General features: G+C 34.5%; 1 protein-coding gene across 1 annotated transcript in view; it reads left to right on the forward strand.

Moving 5' to 3' along the window:
* Nucleotides 1-1,447: 1,447 nt before the first annotated feature.
* Nucleotides 1,448-13,334, forward strand: part of Brdt (bromodomain testis associated) — a 48,573-nt gene continuing 36,686 nt past the window's right edge. The window contains exons 1-3 of the mRNA XM_046462487.1: nucleotides 1,448-1,636; nucleotides 2,764-2,901; nucleotides 5,400-5,514. Of these exons, the coding sequence (XP_046318443.1) occupies nucleotides 1,448-1,636; nucleotides 2,764-2,901; nucleotides 5,400-5,514 (442 nt within the window). The remainder of the gene's footprint in view (nucleotides 1,637-2,763; nucleotides 2,902-5,399; nucleotides 5,515-13,334) is intronic.

The following is a 13,334-nucleotide window of genomic DNA, read 5'->3' on the forward strand; positions in this document are numbered from 1 at the left end:
ATTTCAATTTTGCACTTTTGAGTATATATCCAAGAAAATGAAAGGCAAGGTAATGAAACATTTGTATATCCATGTTCATAGCAGCATTGTACACAATGCCAAAAGTTAGTGTGACATTGATTTATGAATGGATAAGCAAAATGAGATCTATATACGCATAGTGTAATATTATTCAGCCTTAAAAAGAAGAAACTTCTGACACATACTACAACATGGATGAATCTCTTACAGAAAAGTCAAATACTGTATTTCCCCCCCATAAAATACCTAGAGTAGTCAAACTCATAGAAACAGGAGAATGGTGATGTTTCCAGGGGCTGGGGAGAGGCAAGAATGAGAGGTTGTTGTATAATTGGTTAGAATTTCATTTTTCCAAAATGAAAAAATTCTTGAGATTGGTTCCACCAAAATGTGAATATATTTGAACTGTACACTTAAAATGGTTACAAGGGAATTTTTGTAATGGATTTTATCATAAAGAAAGAAAGAAAGCTCCACAAGTGATTAATATGCAACAAGATTCAGAACTCAACATTGATTTAATGTAAACAGATATATACTGGCAGAATTTTAAAGCTGTTTTCTAAAAAGAGACCATTTGATAACCATACTTTTTATTTTACATATTTACTAGAGATATTTTGTGTACATTGTTAGGACCTTTGCTCTTTTATCCATAAAGTAATAATGCTATCCAGGAATACTATATTAGATACTATCTTTCTGAAATACTTAGGAAATTTAGATAAAATATTTAAATAAAAATTTAGTATTATATTTTCATGTGCAATCAGAATAAAAGCATAGCATTTGAATATTTGGCATTTTAATTTAATGAATTTAATTAATTTTCATTTTTAATTTATTGCTTGGTGCTGAGAATTGAACACAGGGCCTGTACTTGCCAAGTACATGTCCTACCATTGAGCTACACTCCTGTGCTTTTTTTTTTTTAATCGCTTCATTTAAGTAGCCAGAAAAAAGGAAAAAAAAATTAGCCAGAAAAAATCTTTTCCTTTTCTCTTTTCATTGAATTAACAATCATAGGATACCTATGTAGTAGTGGTATCTTTAACATTCCCTGTTGTTTATTTTTACTAGGGATTTATAGAGTTTTCCTGCTAAGACCTCAATTTGTGGTTTTGAAAGGCAAAAAGAAATTCTGTGAAATGTTGAAATAATTTAAACCATCTAAGACTAAGGCATACATAATGAAACAACTTGTACTATTTGTATAGAAAAAGGTTAGTATTTGTTTAAAAATTCATCATTTGAACTTTTGTTCTGTTTTATGATGTATTTTAAAATATGTTACCTCTATCTTTTGAATAAATCTTCATATCCTATAAAAACACATTTTTAAAGTGCTTCTAAGGTACTCAGTTTTTGTCTTTTTCAGGACATGTACTTGTAAACATTAGAATATCAGGATTTGAACTAGTTAAAAATGTCTCTGCCAAGTCGACAAACAGCTATAGTTAACCCTCCTCCACCAGAGTATATAAATACTAAGAAAAACGGGCGATTAACAAATCAGCTGCAGTATCTACAGAAAGTTGTCCTAAAGGCCTTATGGAAGCACAGTTTCTCTTGGCCTTTTCAGCAGCCTGTGGATGCCGTGAAATTGAAGTTGCCTGTAAGTATATTTGTAATTATGTTAATTTAAATAAAGAAAAATCCTTAAAATTTCTGTAAGACATAACTACTCTTTAATACTATAAAATATATTTAATAAACACTAAAGACTATCTCAATGAGTATTTTTTCCCAAAGAATTCACTTTTCTGGACATTGACATTCTTAACTGTTGGTGGTAAATTATAGTACATGTTTTCTTGTTAGAGCATATGTCACTGGCTTTTTTTTCTGTCTTTTTTTAGTACTTGTTGAACACAGGGGTACTTTACCACTGAGCCACATCCCCATTCCTTTTTATTTGGGGAAGATCTTTGAGGAAAGGTCTCACTAAGATGCTGATGCTGGCCTCAAACTTGAGACCTTCTTGCCTCAGCCTCCTTAGTTGGCATTGTAGCCATTCACCACCATACCCAGGTGTTCCTTGCCTTTTTTTTTTTTTTTTTTGGTGCCAGGGATTGAACTCAGGGGGCACTTGGCCACTGAGCCACATCCCCAGTCCTATTTTGTATTTTATTTAGAGACAGGGTCTCAGAGAGTTGCTTTGTGCTTTGCTATTGATGAGGCTGGCTTTGAACTCGTGATCCTCCTGTCTCAACCTCTGATGATACTGGGATTACAGGCATGTACCACCACGCCCAGCTGTCCCTTGCCTTTTTGATGCAGTGTACTCATGAATGTCACCTTCTTCATGAGTACTTCTTTGGATCATGCACAATTTGACTTTAGGTTTGTCAGAAACTTTTAGTCATCTGATAATAGAAAGTTGAGTAATTATAAATTGAATAACTGGGATTTTATTCTGGATCTGTCAGATTCCATAAATACTAGTTAATTTTTTACTTTTTTTTTTTTTAGCATCATGCCTTTGTATTTTTCAGGGACAATTTTCTTAATTTTTATCTTCATTAATCTTTACTGGCTTTTTCTTTGCTCTTAAAAAATGATGTGACAATCAGCTTTATTTTAAATTACTAAAGATTCTGGCTTCCAGATTTTTAAAACTTTCAGCTTTTTAAAGGTAATTGCTCTATCTAGTTACAATATATAGTTTCATGAAATTTCTTTGTATCATTTGTTATAGTGGGCTTATTCTTGCTAATACTTAGAATTGCTTCAAAATCATAGGACTATTATACCATTATTAAAAGACCAATGGATTTAAATACAATTAAGAAGCGGTTGGAGAATAAATATTATGTGAAGGCTTCAGAATGTATAGAAGACTTCAATATGATGTTCTCGAATTGTTATTTATATAACAAGGTATGTAGACCTTATAATTATACTGCTGATCCTTTGGTATTATGTATAGGAAAGTGTGTAAACAAGTGTGCTGATTTCAGATTTCATGTCTTTATTAGGGACATTTTTCATATTTTTAAGAATGATTTCACTGAATTTTATAATTTTCACACATCAACATTTGTTCAGTAAATTTTACTTGAATAGCTGGAATAGTTGTTTGTTTGTTTGTTTGTTTGTTAATGAAATACCAATGATAACTGGTTTCTGGTAAGGTATTTTAAATTATGTTCTACCGCATTCCTGCTATTTTATTTATAAAACTGGTGCTTGCCAGGTGCAGTGGCACACACCTGTAATCCCAGTGACTTAGGAGGTTGAAATAGGAGTTTTACAAGTTCAAGGCCAGCCTCAGTATCTTAGTGAGATGCCCAGTAACTTAGCAAGACCCTGTCTCAAAATTTAAAAAATGAAAATTAAAAAAAAAGGACTGGGGATAGCTCAATGATAAAGCACTCCTGGGTTTGATACCAAGTTCCAAAGAAAAGAAAAGAAAAAGGGGAAGGGAAAGGAGAAATTTTTCACAGTATAGATCACTGGCCATCCATTACCTAAGAAGATAAACAAATTGCATACCCAACTCCCCAGTAGTTCAAGGGACTGAACCCAGGGCATTGTACATGCTTGGAAAGTGCTCTACCACTGAGCAATACCCCCAGCTACAAAATGCATACTTCTAAACTTCCTGACAAGTTGATTTGAAGATTAGACACCTTCTTTGTTGTAGTCTACTAGCAGTACTTGAAATCATGTTAATGTATTAGCCTGTATCATGATGTATGTGAACATTTTGAACTAAATCTTTTAAAAAAAATATTTATTTGTTTAGTTTTACGTGGACATAACATCTTTATTTTTATGTGATGCTGAGGATCAAACCTAGTGCTTCATGCATGATAGGCAAGCACTCTTCCACTGAGCCACAATCCCAGCCCCTTGAACTTAATCTTCACATTTGTTTTTATCTATAAAATTGGATTTTTATATTTGATTCTGCCTCCATGTAGTATTCTTGTTTCCCAGATTATTGTGTGCTTATCAGTTACATGGTATCTATATATTTTTATGGTATCTATATATATATATTTAAAACTTCTATCTAATTTAAAAAGGAGAAACCTACCTATTTGGTATTTAGTTTATACAAAATCACCAGTGATATTAAAACATAATAGAATGTTTTGTTTCCCAAGGTAACTGTCAACAAACACTACCTTACGTGTAAATATCTGAAGCAATTAACTTGTAAATTTTTAAAAATTTAACCAAAATTTAAGAATGATTTCACTGAATTTTATAATTCAGTTATGAGTATCATTATCAATTATTTTGTCTTTATTTATTTATTTGGTATTGGATTAACCCAGAGATGCTTTACCAGTGAGCCATATCCCCAGTCCTATTTATTTATTTATTTGAGTCAGGTTCTCAGTTAGTTGTTGACGCTGACCTCAAACTTAAAATCCTCTTACCTTAGGCTCTCCAGTCTCTGGGATTACAGGCATGTCCTACCACACCTGGCTAATTTCGTCTTAATTTAACAGCAATTCTAGATGCTTATTTTACATTTAACATTTATTTATTTATTTACTTACTTATTTGGTACTGGGGATTGAACCCAGGGGCACTGAATCACTGAGATACATCCCCAGCCTCTTTTGTTTTTGTGTTTTGAGAAAGTGCCTCACTAAGTTGCTTAGGGCCTTGCTAATATGCTGAGGCTGGCTTTGAATTTGTGACCCCCCTGCTTCAGCCTTATATTTAACATTTTAAAATAAAGTTGAACCAGGTGCAATGATGTATGCCCAGCTACTCCAGATTGCAAGTTTAAGGCCAGCCTGCCTGAAGAACTTAGTGAGAACCTGTCTCAAAAATAAAATAAAATAAGGGCTGGAGATGTAATTCGTGGTAAAGCATCCCTGAGTTAAAATAAATAAGTTATAGTTTTCCTGAACTACCTAACTTAGAAATACATGTTCTGTTTCAGGGTGTTTCTTTATAAATTTTTTTTCCTCAGTGAAGTAAACCAAGTGAAGACTTCTAAGAAAATAGTTAAGATTTTTAAATTGAGTCAACACTACAATGTCACTTTGTTTAGTTAATTAAAAATTTAATCACTTCAAGTCAAACCTTGGAATATTTTGCTTGACAATGAACAAGTTTATTTTATCCTCTTTGAAGTATAGAAATTCTAATTTCTATTATCTTTTTGTATTAAGAGAATTAGTTGAGTTGTAATTCTTTGGTGTTGGGGCATTCTGATCCTTTTTAGAAGTTGAAGGTTTAGGATGCTAGAATTTTAAATATGAATTGCTTCACTATTTTCTAAATTTTATTTACAAGAGATAAATATTGTCTAGGAGAACTGTATGGCTACCCTCTATAAAGTAGACTGATTCAAGAAATTTGGTACAATCATCATATTACTATCCTTATTAAATATTTATTATATTTCCTAGCCTGGAGATGACATTGTTCTTATGGCACAAGCTCTAGAGAAACTGTTTTTACAAAAATTATCTCAGATGCCACAAGAAGAGCAAGTTGTGGGTGGTAAGGAAAGAATAAAGAAAGGTAAGCCAGGAAAGGTAAATTGTTTATGTTGTCTATCTACCTTTAATTCCTCTGTATATGTGTCTGTGTGTAATGGAACTAAACATAAAATCATTCAGAGGAGACAGACATCCAGATGTCATATTACATTCTGCTTTATTGGGATGTAGTAATCAATTCAGTCTACTAAACCTTAATCTCAAAGATGATTATGTACTAGTAGGGAAGATTGCATTGATTATGGGCTTAAAACCAGGTTTCCTGTTATATAGTTATATTCATCTAATAGGCACTCAATAAGTTATAGCTGCCATTATTACTATTTTCAGTGGATCTTGTTTCTATGTTCTGTACTGATGAGAAGACCAAAATTGCAAAAAAAAAAAAAAAAAAAGTCCCTTATCTAAGAATGAATTGTAACTGTTAAATCTCAGATTTTTTTTCTAACTACTGCCCAGCCCCAGTACAGAAGATTGAACCCAGTATGATTACAGTTTGCTTCTCTATCACCGAGCTGTATCCCCAGCCCTTTTATTTATTTACTTTTTAAATTTTGAGACATGATGTCACTAAGTTGCTGAAGCTGGCTTCAAATTTGCAATCCTTATACTTCAGCCTGTCCCAGTGGTTGATGGTTGATTGTAGCTACTTGTTTCTGATGCTCAGAGACCTGCTAGGAGCTTAAGTTTCCTTCAGCCTAAAATTTTTTGACTCTTTTTTTTTTTTGTTAATATATATTTGAATGTTTGTCATACATAAGGCACATATTGTGAGGTTACAAAGAAGTATGACCTCTTTAACTCTCAAGCTAAATTTATATTTTAGAAATAAAACTTATAAAATAATAATGTAATGCATTATGATAAATGTCAGCTGAAATTACATGTAGTATGTGCTGTGTTGCAAAAGAATGATATATAGATTTGTACTAAAAAAGTTGAGGAAGGTTTTAGAACTTGAGTTGGCATTGAAGGACAGTAGGGATTTGGCTTTAGACTGGAAGTCTGAGTTTACAAGTAACTTCTTGTAGAAGCCTTCTACTGCCAGATCCCCTCAGGAATAGAAAAAACAGCTATATGTGATAGTTCAACTAGCCTAAAATAATTTGGATACATATTAATAATTTATGGCAAAGAAAATTAGGTATATTAAATTTAATTAATGTTAATTTGTTGATCAAATATTTGAAAACGTGTTTTATGCCAGAACACTGCTTGGGAACGAAACAAAAACTGTGCCATCTTGGGGTTCATGGTGTAATAGGAAAAGAGAAACTGATAGTTTCAGTAGAGGCCTCATTGAGAAGTTAAGATTTGAAAGAACATTTCAGGCAGAGGGATCAGCTGGGAGAAGGCCTATAACAAGATGTATCTCCTCCATCACCCTGGACCAGTGTCTTTGTTTATGATCACAGATTTTGCTTTCTTCCTTGCCTTCTCAATATTTTCATTCCCTTGGTAATTCCTTTTCCTTCCTGCAGCATTAATCTCTCTTTGTCTGTGGGGTTAATCTCATTACTCTGTATAATTGCTGTACTATCTCATTTTTAAAATCTTCCTTTACCAGTATGCTTCTTCACTTTCTTTAGTATAGGTTCAACCTTTACTATACTACCAAAAATATTCTTGTAAGTCAGGGATACTTATAGTCTTCATGTTGCAAAATCTGTGTAACATTTTCTGTTCTCATTTTCCTTGAACTCTATCAGTATTGTTTTAGAAGGAAGGCTATTGTCTTTTTTCAGTGTCTTTCTTTATTTCTTGTATACACTAATCATGTGGGATAATTTTTCATTCTGTAGTTCTCTTGGCCTTATTCTATTCAACCTTTAAATATTGTGCTTTTGAAATTTTGTTGTTGTTAAAATACTGGAAATAGAACCCAGGGGTGCTCTACTCCTGAGCTACATGCCCAGCCCTTTTATTATTGTTATTATTTTAAGACAAAGTCTTGCTAATTTCTCAGGCTAGCCTCAAACTATCCTCCTGCCTTAGCCTCTTGAGTAGCTAAAATTATGGATGTGCACCTCCATGCTCAGCTCCTGACAGCTTTTTTTTTTTAAGATGTAAATATTCTTTTTCTAAATTTGCATAGTCATCTTCTCTAAGCAAAAAAAAACCAAAATCATTTTTTTCTTGTTAGGTGCGGGGCGGGGGGGGGGGGCGGGGGGCAGGGATTGAACTCAGGCACTTGACCACTGAGCCACATCCCCAGCCCTATTTTGTATTTTATTTAGAGATAGGGTCTCACTGAGTTGCTTAGTGCCTGCTTTTGCTGAGGCTGGCTTTGAACTCATGATCCTTCTGTCTCAGCCCCCGCCCCCTGAGCTGCTGGGATTACAGGAGTGTGCCACCACACCCAACTAAAAACCATTACCTTTAAGCCACCCACCTTCTCCACTTGGATGTCTTATATACATCTGACTCAAAACATGTTTGCAGTGCGTCAATAATCTTCCCAAGACATAAAATGGCACCAATGTATGCACAGATATGTTCAGTTGATCATAATTCCTTTTTTTCTTTCTTTCTTTCTGTCTCACACATTGTGTTCATGAGTCAGTCATTTGGATTCAACCTCCAAATTGCTCCCCCTGCCCTTTTTTTGTGGTGGTGGTATTGGTGGTGGTAGTGGTGTTGCTGCTTCTGCTGGGGATCACACCTATGGTCTCATGTGTTACTGGCAAGTCCTGTACCACTGATCTACATCCTCAGTCCCCCAAATTTCCCTTGTCACTGCCTAATCCAGGCTACCATTTTCTTACTTTCAGTTATCTTGATTATCATGCTGTTCTTACATAATAGCAAAATAATCTTGTAAAAATGAGCTGAAATATGCATTTACCTGCTTAAAATTTGTCTTTGGCTACCCATTAGAAGAATGAAATATAAATCTCATACTCTGACTTTTATGATCTGGTTCTTACCCAACTCTTCATTCTTATCCTGTTATATTCCACTCTCTTGCTGCTGTGTTGGAAACTTAGTCCTCAATGGAACAGTGTTGAGAGATGAGACCTTTGGGAGGTGTTTGGGGAAGAGCCCTCCTGAACGCATCAATCTATTCACAAATTAATGGATTATTATAGGAGTAGCATTGTTTTAAAGGCAAGCTCTGTGGCATGCTTGCTTCATCTTGCCACATGATGCCCTCTGCCATCTTAGGATACAACACCAGACCCTCCCCAGATGTCAAACTAGTGCCATCCTCTTCCCCAGCCTCTAGAACTACGCATCATAAATAAACCTCTATTCTTTATAAATTTTCCAGTTTATAGTATTAGATTATAATAACAAAAAATGCACCATGAGAGATTTCCTATGTTGATTGTTTTTGTATACTGCTTTTGGTTTGGTTTGTTTTGTTTGGTAGTCCTATGAATGAAACCCAGGGTCTTGTGTAGGCTAGGCAAACTCTACCACTGAGCTACATCTGCAGCCCTTTCTATTTTGTTTTGAGACACGGTCTTGCTAAGTTGCCCAGTCTCAAATTTGGCAGTCCTGCTTCAGCCACTTGAGTAACTGGGATTGTAAGCATATACCACCAAGCCCACAATTAAGTGACATCTTAATTGTGACCTTTAGAGAGGCCTCTCTTGGTCTGGGGATATAATTCAGTGGTAGAGCACTTGTGTACCATATGTAAGGCCCTGGGTTTGATCCCCAGAACTGGAAAAAAAATGTAAAGAGGCCTCTCTTGGTTACCCTTTATATAGTAGATCTCTGCCTTAATGTGATCAGCATCATATTTTTTTCCTTCCTAATACTTTGCATGTCTTATAATCAGTTTGGTGACTTATTTTTGTGTGTTTCTTTTCTTTCAAGCTGAGTATTACACCCAGTGCCTCACACATGCTTTGTCATTGAGCTACACCCCGTATTCCTTATTGTGCCCCAGGACCTAAAGTAGTACCCAGCACACAATCAATAGCCATGCAATATGTATATATTATGTTCTTGTATACTGAGTACTATACTTAGGCATAAGTGATATTGCAGTAACCAAAATAAAGTCCCCAATAGATGAATGGATTTTTTTAAAAGTTGATATATAAGATCGGGGAATATTACTCAACCTTAAAGAAGAATGAAATTATGGCATTTGCCAGTAAAGGAATGGAGCTAGAGAATATCATGCTAAGCAAAATAAGCCAATCCTAAGAAAACAAAAGCTGAATGTTTTCTCTGATATGTGGATGCTAATTCACAATAAGGGGGGTGGCTAGGGAAGAATAGAGTTACTTCAGGTTAGAGGAGAGTGAAGGGAGGGGAGGGGGTATAGGGGTAAGGAGGATAGTAGAATGAAACAGACATCATATGTAACTATATGACTGGTGGGATTTTACATCATGTGTAACCAGAAGAATGAGAAATTATACTCCAGTATATGTGATGTATCAAAGTGTATTCTACTGTCATGTGTAACTAATTAAATTATAAAAATTTTTAAAAAGATGACTATAAGGTTTTTGGCTTGAACAATTAGTAGAATGGAGTTACCTTGATGAACTTTTGAAATAATCAAAAATACAGTGATTGAAAAGTCTCAAATTATAGCATTCTTCAGGAACATAGTAAGATAGACCATGCACAATTGTCCTTTGTAAGAATTGTCTAAAGGATGTTTTGTTCTATTCTGTTTCTTTCTTTTTCTTTTTTTTTTTTTTAACAGCGATTGAACTTAGGGCGCTTAACCACTGAGCAATATCCAAGTTTTTAAAATTTCTTATTTTGAGACAGGTTCTCTCAAACTTGCTTAGAGCCTCACTAAGTTTCGGAGGCTGGCCTTGAACTTGCAATCCTCCTGCTTCAGCCTTCTAAGTTGCTGGGAACAGGCGTGTGCCACCACATCTGGCCTAAGGGATATTTTAATAGGAGAATCATCTTTCTTCTTTCCTTCTTTTTTTTCCTTATTTATACAGTACTGGGGATTGAAACCAGGATATTCTACCACTGTTTTCTTTTTTTTTCCAAAGCAGGCTTGTGCTGAGCTGCTCAAACTAGCCTTAAACTTATGATTCTGAGCCTCAGCCTCAAGAGTAACAGGGAATACAGGTGTGCACCATCTTACCTGACTCTATTCATATATCTTTGTCTGAAATAATTTTAAAATATGTGGATATTTATGCAGAACATTCTGAAGACCTCACATAGTACTATATAGTTTGTTTCCAGGGTGTCTGAAAGTTTTGCTCGTGTTCACAGCTACCTGAAACTATTCACAGAGATATATAAAATTGACAAACCTATCATTAATAATAGGAGTGGAGGGCGGTGGCTTAGGGATTTAACCCAGGGTTGCTGTACTGCTGAGCTATATCCCCATCCCTTTTTATTTGTTGTTTAGAGAAAGGGCCTTGCTAAATAGTGAAGACTGGCCTTGAACTTGCCATCCTTCTGCCTCAGTTTCTTGAGTAGCTGGGATTATAGGCTTGTGCTACCATGCCCAGTTTATTAACAGGTTTTGTAGTCTCCAATGTTATGTATAAATTGTTGCAGATAATAATCTTGAAACACACAATGAATGCCATAATCCTGAATGTTGAGCCCCCAAAATATAAGAATTCTGAAAATTACAGTCCTGAATGGTTGAAATCCTGAAAGCTAAAATTCCCCAAATTGAAATTCCCATGAAAAAATAAGTGGGTAGCAAGCTGAATTCTGGTAAAAGAATTGAACATGTAGAAGTGATGAAATTACAGTGATGAAACTTCAATTTAAAAATGAATTCATTCAAATGGATAAGGAAAATGTGATATATATATAGTGGAATTTTATCCAGCCCAAAGAAAACTGAAATTATAGTATTTGCAGGAAAATGGATGACTCTAGAGACCATTATGTTAAGTGAAATAATCCAAACTCAGAAAACCAAGCTTGGATATTTTCTCTTATATGCAGAAGCTAGAGAGGAAAAAGGAAAAGAAAAGTGAGGTTGAATCTCCTAAAAATCAAAGGGAGATCAGTAGAAGAAATGGAACAAGGGATGACAGGCAGGGAGAGATGGGGGAACAAATTCCATGTATATACAAATGTAATGCAACAATAAAAAATATGGAAAATTTCAAAAAAATAAAAAGGACATCCATTGAGGGATGAGGGTATAGTTCAATGGTAGTGTACTTGCCTATCCTGGGTTCAGTCCCCAGTACTTAAAAAGAAAAAAGCATCCATTGGTCTGCATTAGCTAATGAAATTATAGGAACTTTTAATTAATTAAAGCTGTACTTTTGTAAATAAGTCAGGAGAGTTACTGACTGAATTGAAAATAATTTTGTGCATAGCAGAATAGGAAGACACACAGTGGTGTTGATCGCCAGTATTGTTTCTACCAAAGCTATGCTCCTTGTATGGATACATATGGAATAGATTTCCATGTACCCAAAACAATATCAAGACATAGCACAAAAGGTAGAAAAAGTTAGTAGGAAATGCTCACGTTGGGGTGTATCAAATCATAGATAATTTTTAAAAGATCAGTGCCATATAGGAAATGAATGTGAACACGTGCTCTGAGGAGAGCCAGGGATAGGGGTAGGAGCAAAGGGGAAGAAGCAAGCTATTCATTGTGATGAAGAACTTCAAAATATAGTTAATGATCATGAATATTCTTATGGACTGCATCTGTGAAACTGCCTAATAATCTATTTCTGTTAGATACTTTTATTTGTCAAACTTTTAGCTTTTTTCATTTCTTTCACCCTCCACCCTTGGGCTTATCAACCCAAACTGTTTTGAATTGTCAGCAATATTTTTTTTACAGTTCTTCATACTATATATCTCATTTTTACATTATTTCTAATATTGGAGATATAAATTATATAAAGATTTTTAAAGAATTCTAATTTTATGCCTTTTTTTTTCAAATTTGACCTATAGAAATGCATCATCATAACATTGTTCATATATATAAAAGTTTTGAAACTTCTTCAATAACTGAAGCAATGTTATTTTGTAATCTGCATTCATAAGGTATAGTTTCTTAAACTTGTTCCTGTTAGGGCTGGGATGTAGCTCAGTGTAGAGTACTTGCTTATCATGCTCAATCCCAGAATTTAATCCCTACTACCTCAAGGGGAAAAAAAAGTGAGTACATACATATTCTATGGCAATTAATTGCAGTTTTTGATTGTTCTCATCAAAAGGCCTAGGTTGTACATCACAGTACTTCAGAAGATTTCAGTTATAAAACCAGATGCAGGGCTGGGGATGTGGCTCAAGCTGTAACGCGCTCGCCTGGCACGTGTGGGGCGCTGGGTTCGATCCTCAGCACCACATAAAAGTAAAGATGTTGTGTCCACCGAAAACTAAAAAATAAATATTAAAAAATTCTCTCTCTCTCTCTTAAAAAAAAAACAGATGCATACAATTACTAATTGTAATGATTTAAACTTAATAATTTAAACTTATTTCTTCATGAATATGGTTAATCTGCTCTTGATTGTTATGCCTTTGTGACTGGTGTTAGTACACTGGAGTGTTTGTTTGGGAAAGTAAGTTTGTTGTTATTGCCTATTTTATTGTAAAGTGACTTATGAAGTGTTATGTTGCATCTTTATTTTTCTCAAATCCCCTTTCAAAATTTTAAATAGGGTTGGAGGTGTAACTCGGTAGTAGAGAACCTGCTGAGCATGCCTGAGGCCCTGGGTTTAGTCCCCACACCACTGAAAAGAAAAAAGAGCAGATAAACTTATTTTAAAATTTTTTTTCCAGAATTATTTTTGGAATTTCAATATTTTGAGATTTTAGACATTAGGGATTTTAATGTTTCATGATTTCAGCATTTGGGATTGTATCTTTTCAGATTGTGACCCAAATTCTGTGAAATTGTTCTAATACTAT

The sequence above is a fragment of the Marmota monax genome, unplaced genomic scaffold (assembly GCF_021218885.2).
Source record: "Marmota monax isolate L192 unplaced genomic scaffold, Marmota_monax_Labrador192_F-V1.1 WCK01_AAM20220418_F8-fsc00070, whole genome shotgun sequence".
NCBI lineage: Eukaryota > Metazoa > Chordata > Mammalia > Rodentia > Sciuridae > Marmota > Marmota monax.